Source organism: Equus asinus, chromosome 19 (assembly GCF_041296235.1).
Source record: "Equus asinus isolate D_3611 breed Donkey chromosome 19, EquAss-T2T_v2, whole genome shotgun sequence".
Classification (NCBI taxonomy): Eukaryota; Metazoa; Chordata; class Mammalia; order Perissodactyla; family Equidae; genus Equus; species Equus asinus.
Genome location: NC_091808.1, coordinates 19,178,264 through 19,189,060, shown reverse-complemented (window position 1 = coordinate 19,189,060; position 10,797 = coordinate 19,178,264). Strand labels below are relative to the sequence as shown.

Sequence of the window (10,797 nt, the reverse complement as noted above, 5' to 3'; positions counted from 1 at the left end):
AAATCCAGGCCCCAGCCCAGACAGGGAGCCTCCATCCTCACCGCCAGCCCTCCCTGCCCCCATGCCTAGCTTTCAAATCTCAGAATCAATAATCCGCACTCAGCCAGTTTATTAAAGGCAGGGGGCTTCATCAGGGGTCCAGAAGGGAGAAACTGGGAGCTGCCCCACCCTCCTCTCTCAGCTCCCCACTTCTCCACCAATTCATCTACAGCCCAGCCCCAGGGCCTGACCCTAGGAGGAGGGGCTGGCGTCAGGCAGACTGCACTGCATAAATACTCGGAGGCCACAGCCTGAATCAGCAGCGTCAAGGGGGCAGGGAGACCCGAGACCGGGTTTGGGGCAGGAAGGAGGGCACCTCCCCCAGGGCTTGTCCTGAGCCCAAGGACCCACAAAGCTAGAGAGAGGGGGTCAGTGGGCTGCCCTGGGGTCTGAGGCTGCAGCCAGCCCTGTCCAGCGAGGCTGGCAGGTGGCTCCAGGTTGCTGGGGAGGAGTGGAGTGCCACCAGGCCAGGGTCCAGGCGCAGGGTGGGGTCAGGTGCTGTTGCCCTGCTCCTGCTCAAAGAGCAGCATGGCCAGCTGGGTGCGGGAGCCGAGGCCCTCGAGCATGCTCTGGCGGCAGCGGTGGAACAGGTCCTCGCTGAGCTGCGCGCTGCACGGCTGGGCCCGGTAGCGCTGCAGCAGCGCCGGCTCCACTGCCCGCAGCACGTGCAGGCTGGAGAAGCGCAGGAACAGCTCATACACGTCCATGCTCTCCAGCAGCTCCTCCTCCTGCTCCGAGGCTGCTGCCAGCCGCCCGCGGGCCGCCACGTAGTCGGAGTTGTAAAAACAGGCCTCACTGGCTGCCTGGCGATCAAAGTGGCCCGTGTCTCGGCCCAGCTCCGGGGGCCCGGGGCCCTGTGGCGGGGCCACAGCCGGGTGGAAGGCCTGGAAGTGCATGGGAAAGAAAGCCTGCCAGCCAGAGATGGCGTGCATGCGGCAGCGGTTCAGGAAGTCAGGCGTGAGCACCGTGTCTGGCCCGGCCAGCAGGAACAGCGTGTCCAGAGGGTGCTTCTTAGAGAGCAGATCCATGAGGCGTAGTGGTGAGGGCGCGGCTGTCTGCACGCTAAGCCAGGGCACCCGGGCCCCAGGGAATCGCCGCTCCAGCTCTGCCACGTGGGCCTTGACGGGCGCGAAGACATCTGCATGGGCCGCCCGCTGGGCCTGTCGTGGCTCATACAGTAGCAGCAGGGTCAGAGCAGCTGCAGCATCCCCAGGTTCCAGTGCCGCGGTGGCAAAGGCCTCCAGGAAGCCTGAAGCCAGGTCACTCTCGGCCGCAGCCAGAGGCAGTAGCACAGTGAGACGTGAGGCCTCAGTGACATAGGGCACAGGCAAGATCTCCACGCGGCTCAGCGGTCGCAGCAGCTGCACCCGGCGAGTGAGGGGCCGCCGGCCGCCCTGGGGGGTCAGTGCTTCCAGCTGTAAGTCCAGCGTGTACTCCATTCCCCGGGCAGGGTCGAAGCGGCGGTAGCCGTTAACCAGCTGCTGCTTCTGGAGTCGCAAGGCCGGGCGGTAGCGGCGGTTGAGCTCCTCCAGGGCTGCCCCCAGAACGTCGGCCACGTCGGCTCGGTCAGCCCCACGCAGCGGGCAGCGGGGCGAACCGTCAGCACAGGAGAAAGCATGCTGCTCTGTGAAATAGTCCCAGCGCAGCACTTCAAAGCGGGAGGCGGGACGCGACGGCGCTGGAATGCCCACGGGCCAGGCGGCCGCCCGCTCCCCATCAGCGGCCAGACGACTGGTGTTCTGGATCTCCCACTGCGTTGGAGAAACAGACCATGAGTGAGGCAGAGACCCCGGGGTCCCGCACACAGCTGGGGGACTGAGCTGGCAGCAGGTGCTACTCAGGATGGGTCCCCAGGGCCCCCACCTGTCCTTCTCCAGGTTGAGGCAGCCTAAGAGTTAAAGGAGGGAGGGTTCTGGAGAGGCTTCTCTGGAAAGGTAGAAACAAACAGGGACTGGGAAGCAGGTTTGTCCTGTGATCCTAGGGCTAAGTTTTATTTCCTTGGGATCTCTGAGACCTCTCAGCACCCCCTCCACCCCCAGCCCAGACAGTACCTGCAACTCCTGGATCTCCTGGTATGTGCGTTCCAGCTCAGCCCGAGCAAAGGCCTTGTGCAGCTGGTACATGTGCACAGGGTCACGCACAGGGTGGGCTGTCAGGGCGCTGCGGAAACGAGGGTCCCCCTCCTGCAAAGGCTCCCCTGGGCTCAGCTCCAGATAGCTATAGTGTACCCCCTGGGGAGAGGAAGGGAAGGGGTCCGTAATGGGAAAAAAGATGGGACAGCCTCCCTCACCTCATAGTGTGTCTCATCTCCCCATCCTATGACCTGTTGTGGGCTTGGAGTCAGAAATCTGTGGATTTAAGTCCACCTCAATCAGTTGTGAGCTTGTGTGACCTTGGGTAAGCCTCTGCTAGCTCATCTGTGAAATGGGCATGCATCCTGTCTCAGAGCTGTCCAGAGGCTCAAATAAAATAATAATAGCCAAACACTGAAGACCTACTATGTGCAAGGCGCTCTTATTTTTTCTAATCCTTGTAACAACTCTGAGCAATACTGATTTCCATTGGTATGGATAAGGATACTGAAGGTCAGGAGATTCAGTAATTTACCCAAGGTCATAGGGATAGAAAATGACAGAAGTGGCAGGAAAACCCAGGCCTATTTCTCCAACCACCGCTTTGCCTCTCAGGGGGAAGTGCACAAACTCAGAGAGGAGGTACCAGTGGGGCGGCTTATCTTCCCACCTGGTGATCGCCAGTGCAGCCCACCCCGGTGGCATCAAGGATGCAGCGTCCCAGCCACTCATCTGGGTGCGCACTGACGATGTCGTTGCGGCAGCCTTCCAGGTGGGGGCGCAGCTGCTGCAGCAGTGTGCGCGACAGCAGCACCCCAAAGCCGCCATGGCAGTAGCGGCCTGGGGCGGGGTCTCCGCCAATGAAGTCCTGGGGTCGGCCCAGATAGAGGTGGGCAGCGGCTGCCAGGCTGAGGTGACCAGCTAGACGCGCCAGTCCGTGCGCCTCCGTGTAGGTGGCATCAGGCACTAGAAAGAACCAATCAAAGTCGTCGCCGTGCTGCTCCAGCAGGTGGCGCAGCGCCAGGTGCAGGTGCCCAATGGGCCGCTCCTCGCCCAGCGTCACCACGGCCATGCCCGGTGGTGCCCGGCGGCCCCGCGAGCCTGTCAGGAACACCACACGCTCTAGCCGGTGCCCCAGAGTGCGGTTCACGGCCACACCCAGCGTGGGCAACGTGGCCTGTGAGGTCAGCACCGCCACTAGCAGCCTCTGCCTGATGCCCAGCTCCGTGCTGATGTAGCGGGTCCTGGGGAGAAGATGGCACAAAGTTATCAAAAAGACAACAGGGCAGGCAGAAGGCAGCAGACACAGGCTCGGGCAGGCCATGTCCTCTCTGGGCCTGTTTCCTCACCTCGGAATAGGACAAGAACAACTCTTTCCCAGGGGTCACGAGGATCTAAGCTTTACCTACAGAGTGCTTCTGGGAGATGGCAATATCCGTGCAGATATGCGAGATATACTGTGGGTCAGATTCCCTGTTCATGACTTAGCAGTGGTGTCCCTGAGCAAGTTATTGAATCTACCTGAGCCTCAGTACCCTCTTCTGCAAAGTGGGGTTGATCGTATCTACTTGAAGCACTTAGACAAATGCTTGGCACATGGGTACTCTACACACCATGTATACACTTATGTCTACATAAATATGCCATTATACCACTCATACATCACACGAGTAAAAGAATATATGGCATAGAGATGTATTGGTGTGTTTGGGGGAGGGGCAAACTGGGGCTCAGGGGTTCCAGTAAGTTCCCTTCCATAAGGCAGAAGGTAAGTTGCAGAACTGCAATTTGAACTCAGCATTACTTAGGAGAAATGATTTCAACTCTTTGGCAGAGGCACTAACAGGATGAGTACATCACCCCTCCCCCTAAATCTCGCCGCGAGGTGTCCCACCCAGGAACAAGAGACACAGGTAAATCCTAGTTCTCTTTCCCTCTCTCTATGCACCCACTCTATATACCAGTCATTTCTCTAAACACAACAGCCCAGCCAGGGAGCTAAGAGGATCTTTGGGGGACCATGGGGTCAAGCTGGTTTCTCACAGAGTCGGGTAAGTTCAGCCCAAGCCCGGACTGGGCCAGAGGAGGGCCTCAGATGGACTCCACAGCTCCCAGGGAAGCAGGGCCATCGGAAGTTATCGGGACCCAAAGACTTCCTGGCCAGTCAGCCCCTTCCTTCCGGAGCCTGACCCGGCCCCTGGCGGCCTCCCCGGCGCGCCGTCCCAGCCGGTGCCCAGGGGGTGGAGCTGGCGGGGCTGATCCCTACCTGACGGCCTTTTTGGCGGCCTGGCCCGGCTGTGCGGGGTGGTAGGGCAAGACACGCGGCTCCCAGTTCTCCCCGGCCCCTGCGCCGGCCCCGGGCCTCTCGCGCTCCGCTCCGGGCTGCACCGAGTTGGGCCGGCGCGCCGCGTTGGTGTTGCCGCGCGGCGGCAGCTCAGAATCTCCGGGTTGAGGCGGCCCTGGGCCGCACGGCTCCTCCACCCAGGTGACGCTGAGCAGGCTCAGGGTGAAGCCCAGGGAGATGCCCACAGCCACGGGCCCTGCGGGCCGCAGCACCGACAGCAACAGCGATGCCCGCATGGCGCCCGGACCGCGGGCCCCGGCCCCGGAGCGGCCCCCGAGCAGCCCGAGAAGGCTCCGAGGGGGCGGGACCGGGGAGGGGGCGGATCCGGAGGGCCCGGGCCCAGAGGGCGGCCCGCTCCCTCCCCGCCGAGCAGAGCCCGCGGCCCGAGTCGACTCCCCTGCGCCGCGCTCCGACCCCCCTCCAGCCGCCGCCCGGTACCGCGCAGGGTCCCCGCGCCCGGCGCGCGAGCCTCCGCCGCGGCCGCCGCTGTCCGACGTGTCACTGCGAGGGCCCCGCCCCCGGGGTGGGGTCTCCGGCTCCTGCTACCGGAGAGGGAGGAGAAGGGGGAGGGGAAAGGGGAAGGACCCCCGGAAGTGCCCCCTCCTCGGTGAGCGAGAGCGAGACGCCGGGGCGGAGTCCCCTGCCTCCCCCCGGCGTGGTTGGTGCGTCCCGGGTGACGTCAGAAGCAGCCCGCCCCTGCCTGATGGTGCGCCCTGAGTGACGTCAGGAGCAGAGGCCGGAGCTGTCCATCAGCACCAAAGGCCGCGGGCGGGCTCAGGGCATGGGGCCGCGGCTCCGGGGCAGCCCGAGCCCCTGCGCCCGCTCCTTTCCCTTCCCCGGGGCCAGCCCGGGTCCCCGGACGCCGCGGGACTGGAGCGCCAGCCAGTGTTGGACGCGGAGCGGCGACGCTGCCGCGCGGAGACCGCTCCCTCCGGCCCAGGAGCCCCCTTCCTCGAACGGCGGACTTTCCCCGGACCCCAGTCAGCTGGGGCCTCCGGCGACCCGCCACCCCGGCCCCTCCGGCCCCTGCACAGCCTTTTTGGGTCAGAAGCTCGGGTCGCCTCCAGCCCAGGTAGATCTTGGACAATACCAGATTTAAGCCGCCCACAGAGGAATCCCCTGGCTGCCTCCTTCTCACCGGCAGCACACTGCCCTCATCTCCCCCAACCCAGGCCCCCTTTTAACTCCTTCCTCCTGGCCCCCTCTAGCCAGGCACTTTTGTCTCCCTTTGTCTTGTGGCCCCACTTCAGGGATGCTCCCAGAGCTGCCGGATGTGGGCACCACTCCTTTGTCCACCGTGTCCCTCCCTAGTTCCCCCACTCCCATCCTCGCCCCCATCCTGGTGGAGACCTAGGACTCCTCCTTGACCCCAACTTGCTGTCTGTCAGGCTGACCTGGGGGAGTGACTCCCTCTCGTCTCCAGCACTATGCCGGGCACTGCGGCGACGCTGCGGTTCCAGCTGCTGCCCCCCGAACCAGATGATGCCTTCTGGGGTGCACCCTGTGAACAGCCCCTGGAGCGCAGGTACCAGGCACTGCCGGCCCTCGTCTGCATCATGTGCTGTCTGTTTGGAGTCGTCTACTGCTTCTTCGGTGAGACCCCCATCTCATCCCTCACCTGAGCTCCCCTCTGTTTCCCCAAGTTACTTTTGCGAGACACCCCGAATCTTCTCCAGAACTTCACCGCTACCACCACCCCCATGGATAACTATTTTTCTTTTCCTTCTTTCTTTCATCACACTCATGTTCATAGATCACCTAGACTCTAGATCCTAGAGAACAGAGGTTTTTGAGTTAGGTTGGAATTTGAACCTGGCTCTGCACCTTACTGATTGTGATGCCTTGGGCACATTAACCTGCCTGACCCTCAATTTTCTCATCTAAACAATGGGAACAATGATATTTCTCTCACGTAGGGTGGTTGTGAGAATTAGGAGGCACTCAACAAATAATAGCTATTGTGGTGAAGATGTATTTGGGTCCCTGTGCGAGATAGGCACTGAAAACATTTAGCAGAGTGATTAAACATGGTCTCCTCCCACAGGACATATTGTCTGATGGGGGAGAGACTTCTGGAACAGTCATACCTGTGATACATATTAGAGTGGGCTAGATGGAAGTCATACACATGGAGATTGCCTACAAGGCAGACTCCAGTAATAAGGGCTGCTGTGAACAATTGTACAGGATGGGTACTGCACAAAGGAGTTCAGTTGAATGGGCAAGTGGTGGCTGAAATCCACTTTCCAAACTCCAGGCCTTGGCAAAAGGCTGCTTTGCCTAGAAGAAGGCACACCTTTTTCTCATTTGCACAAAGGTGCCAGATGAGCTAAAGGAGTGAGTGCCCAGTGATTCTACAGCAAGAGTTACAGAACTTCAGAGAGGGGAACAAACTATGGGCTGGGGACCCAAGGAAAGTGGATTATATGCAACTGGAAGAAGTGCAAAGGAAGCTTGGAGGTTTGGGTTCTAGGCCGGGCAGAGGTGGGGTGAGATGTGTTCTCTGCAGCCTCTTCACCTCCCCTAGAATGGCTGGGTAGTAGGAGAGATGGGAGCCAGATGGCCCCTCCCCTTCCACCTCCACACTCTGGCTGAACAACTGCAGAGTGGGCAGGAGGAAGTGCCCCTCCAAGGGTTCAGGACACATTTTGGGTGTGGCCTCACCCCCTCCACTCTCCATACCCACTCCCTCTGCAGTTTCTCAGTGCAGCCTGACCCTCCCCCCGCCGGGGATTCTCTGCCACCCTACCCCTCTTGGGCGCCCCTCTCCCAGGCTCTTGAACTCAGAGCCCTTGCCCATGTCCTATGCCCCTTTCTGACCCCAAAACCTCCTGGACCCTGATTCTTCCCCTCATTCCTAGAACTGAATCTCCTCTTTCTGACCTTTCTTTTTGGCTCTCCTTGACCCCTTGACCCCCATCTCTGACTTCCATCTTCCCCACTGTTCAGGATCTACAAGTCTCTCACCCTTCCAGATACCCTTAATGGGCCTAATAGCCCATAACCTCCATTTTTCTGAAGCTCCACAACCACTATTTCTCCCTATAATCCTCTTTGACTCCCTATGACCCCTTGTAAGCCCAGTGACCCCCAATCACCCCACAGTTATCTATTACCTTCTGTCCGACTGACTCCTTCTATTGCTCTTAACTCTCTGGTCCCTATGACTTCACTGTCTGATTGCTTCCTCCCCCCACTGTGATCTCAATGATCCCATTGCTCTGGCCTCAGTATTACCCTCTCTCCCTCAGAAACCCTTTAACACTCTCAATGATTCCACATCTGTCAATCCCTCTGACATGCAAAGACCTCATCTCCTGGGACCCCACCCCAATAACTCTGCTTCTCTGTTCTCCTTGCAACTTTCTAATGATGTCATATCTCTGGGACCCCTCAGAGCCTTCATCTTTCTGAACCTGTGTGGCCCTCATTTCTCAAGTTCCAACTTCCAAATGCCTCACAGCTCTGAACAATCGCTCCCCAAAGACTCCAGTGACTCTATTGCTGATCCCCTTGTGACCCCAGTGACCTAGCTCTGACCCCTGTGATCCCAAAGACCCCAGTGACCCAATCACTGGTTCACTCTTGACTCCAATGATCTATCTCTGACTCCTCTGACCCTCAAAGTCCCCGTGCTTCTCTCAATGACTCCTCTTCCCAGTGACTCCCAATGTCCTATCTCTTGGACCTCCCTTGACCCCAGTGGTCCCATCACTGAGGCCCTCAGGACCCCTGTGGCCCCCAGTTCTCTGATCTTAGTGTCCCGCCTCTGGCTGCCCTGTGATTCCATGTCCCTGACCCCTCTGGCCTCCTGCCTCCAGCCTGGTGGCCCCTCACTAGCCCCTGTTCCCCTCCAGGTTACCGCTGCTTCAAGGCAGTGCTCTTCCTCACGGGGTTGCTGTTTGGCTCCGTGGTCATCTTCCTGTTGTGCTACCGAGAGCGGGTGCTGGAGACGCAGCTGAGTGCCGGGGCGAGTGCGGGCATCGCGCTCGGCATCGGACTGCTCTGCGGGCTGGTGGCCATGCTGGTGCGCAGCGTGGGCCTCTTCCTGGTGGGGCTGCTGCTCGGGCTGCTGCTCGCCGCTGCCGCCCTGCTGGGCTCCGCACCCTATTACCAGCCGGGCTCCGTGTGGGGCCCCCTGGGGCTGCTGCTGGGGGGCGGCCTGCTCTGCGCCCTGCTCACGCTGCGCTGGCCCCGCCCGCTTACCACCCTGGCCACCGCCGTGACTGGTGCTGCGCTCATCGCCACCGCCGCTGACTACTTTGCAGAGCTACTACTGCTGGGGCGCTACGCGGTGGAGCGACTGCGGGCCGCCCCCGTGCCCCCCCTCTGCTGGCGGAGCTGGGCCCTGCTGGCGCTGTGGCCCCTGCTCAGCCTGATGGGCGTCCTGGTGCAGTGGCGGGTGACAGCCGAGAGAGACTCCCACACAGAAGGTGAGAGGGCACAGGCCAGGGTGGGCATGAGAGAAATGGGTGGCCAGGGACGGGTGGGGGACTAAGTGACTGGGGAGGGGGCAAGAAGCTGTGCACACCAGCACCGGAAGGCCTCCATAGTGAGAGAGCTGACCTGCTCAGGGTCTGGGAAGATAGGGCCTCAGTGCCGCCATTCCTTCCACAACAATTACGGAGCAGCGGCTCTGTGCCTAGCCCAGTCCAGGCACCTCAGCAGAGACAAAACAGAAAGGTCTTTGCCCTCATGGGTTACATTCAGGTCAGGGGAGACAGACAACAGACATGCAGACAAGCCAGATAATTCCGGTTGTGCAGAATGATATGAAAGAGATATGCAGGGTAATATGGAATAGAGACACAGTGGCCAAGGAAGGCCACTTGGAAGAGGTGACATTGAAGCAGAGACCTGAAGGATAGGGGCCAGCCATGCAAGGTGCTAGAGAAGAGGAACAGCAGGGGTGAGGGCCCAAGAAGGAGTGAGCTTGGCTCATTGAGGACGTGGCTGGAGTGTGATGGGTGAGGGATGCCAACTGTGTGGCCTGGGGGCCATGAGGACTGGGTTTTATTAGCAGGGCAATGAGATGCCATTGGAGACAAAAGCAGGGGAGGATATAACCTAACTCAGCCTTTGGGATGCTCACCCTGGCTGCTGAATGTAGAAAGCACTTGGGAAGGCAAGCGCAGAAGGGAGCCCAGTGAGGGGGCAGCTGTGGTTGTCTAGCTGAGAGGTGACAATGGCTGGTCTCCGTGATTCACCTATGGCTGAGGATTGGAAAAGGGATAACAGCAGTGGAGGGGGGACCTGGAAGTCCAGGAATCTTTCGTAAAGGCCTTGGGGAGAAAAGAACAACTGCATTCCCATCTGGGAGGTGGGAGACCAGGAAGGAAGAGGGTGTGGCTTACGGACTAGGGGAAGCTGGAAGCCTGGAGCGCCAGAGGGGGAGGGCCGGGGGCTGGGGAAGATGAGGCACCCTTCTCTGCCCATCCCCTCCCAGTGGTCATCAGCCGGCAGCGACGACGAGTGCAGCTGATGCGGATTCGCCAGCAGGAAGAGCGCAAGGAGAAGCGGCGGAAGAAGAGACCCCCACGGGCCCCCCCCAGAGGCCCCCGAGCTCCTCCAAGGCCCGGGCCCCCTGACCCTGCTTATCGGCGCAGGCCAGTGCCCATCAAACGCTTCAATGGAGATGTCCTCTCCCCGGTCAGCACCCCAAGCCCCTCCAGCCCGAACATGGGAGAAGGGAGTGTTGTGGACTCTGTCCCGGCAGGATAGGGCCCTCCACAGTAGCGTCACTGTCGCAAAGCCCTAGCATGTCTCTACCCCTGGGGACCCCTGCACCAGGACCCCAATGGGTCCAGCTCTGGGGTCAGGGGAAAGGTGTCCTGAGGATGAGTTTTAATGAGGTATGGGTGGGGCAGGGTCCCAGGGCTGTGCACCATGGGGGTGGTGAGGTTCTGGGGCTGCAGGGACAGGATGAGGTGGCTCTCGGGGCAGGGGTCTGTGGTGGCTCTCTCACACTGGCCTTACTCTCCCACAGAGCTACATCCAGAGCTTCCGGGACCGGCAGACGGGGAGCTCCCTGAGCTCCTTCATGGCCTCGCCCACAGATGCGGACTATGAGTATGGGTCCCAGGGGCTACTGACGGCCTGCTCGGGGCCCCCTGTGCGGGTGTAGCAGGATGGCTGCTCCTGCCCACCTAGACTCTGTGGTCACCAGCTCTGCCAGCTTGGGGAGGCCTGCTGGGCCACTGCCCAGCCCGCCTGACCCTGCGCCTTTGGCTGTCCCTCTGCCCAGCTGGAGAGGGCTGGCCTAGCACTAGAGAGGAGGACCTGTCTCAGACTGGGCCTGGCCCGAGGGGAAAGCCCCCTCCCACACTCCCGAGGGGCTCCTGA

The 10,797-nt window shown here is 60.8% G+C and overlaps 2 protein-coding genes across 3 annotated transcripts; one reads left to right on the top strand and one right to left on the bottom strand.

Moving 5' to 3' along the window:
- Positions 1-92: 92 nt before the first annotated feature.
- On the bottom strand, positions 93-4,972 carry CHPF (chondroitin polymerizing factor). The gene is made up of 4 exons (XM_014856057.3): positions 4,378-4,972; positions 2,782-3,355; positions 2,091-2,270; positions 93-1,790 (listed from the first exon to the last, which is right to left on the bottom strand). Exons 1-4 carry the CDS (start codon positions 4,689-4,691, stop codon positions 531-533), a joined length of 2,328 nt encoding a protein of 775 aa, XP_014711543.3. The 5' UTR covers positions 4,692-4,972; the 3' UTR covers positions 93-530.
- Positions 4,973-5,163: 191 nt separating this feature from the next.
- TMEM198 (transmembrane protein 198) lies at positions 5,164-10,579 on the top strand. 2 transcript variants are annotated; one of them, XM_014856059.3, is made up of 5 exons: positions 5,164-5,527; positions 5,844-6,048; positions 8,313-8,888; positions 9,902-10,104; positions 10,442-10,579. In XM_014856059.3, exons 2-5 carry the CDS (start codon positions 5,883-5,885, stop codon positions 10,577-10,579), a joined length of 1,083 nt encoding a protein of 360 aa, XP_014711545.3. In that variant the 5' UTR covers positions 5,164-5,527; positions 5,844-5,882. The 2 variants fall into 2 exon arrangements, with proteins under 2 accessions (XP_014711545.3, XP_014711546.3); XM_014856060.3 differs by having other exon boundaries at positions 5,174-5,527; positions 5,879-6,048.
- Positions 10,580-10,797: the final 218 nt, after the last annotated feature.

Coding starts and splice junctions, on each gene's coding strand:
- CHPF (XM_014856057.3), bottom strand. CDS start 4,691: ATGCGGGCATCGCTGTTGCTGTCGGTGCTGCGGCCCGCAGGGCCCGTG. Junction 3,356..4,377: donor GCCGCCAAAAAGGCCGTCAG/GTAGGGATCAGC, acceptor TCTTCTCCCCAG/GACCCGCTACATCAGCACGG. Junction 2,271..2,781: donor GCTGCACTGGCGATCACCAG/GTGGGAAGATAA, acceptor TCCTCTCCCCAG/GGGGTACACTATAGCTATCT.
- TMEM198 (XM_014856059.3), top strand. CDS start 5,883: ATGCCGGGCACTGCGGCGACGCTGCGGTTCCAGCTGCTGCCCCCCGAA. Junction 8,889..9,901: donor GAGAGACTCCCACACAGAAG/GTGAGAGGGCAC, acceptor ATCCCCTCCCAG/TGGTCATCAGCCGGCAGCGA. Junction 10,105..10,441: donor ATGGAGATGTCCTCTCCCCG/GTCAGCACCCCA, acceptor ACTCTCCCACAG/AGCTACATCCAGAGCTTCCG.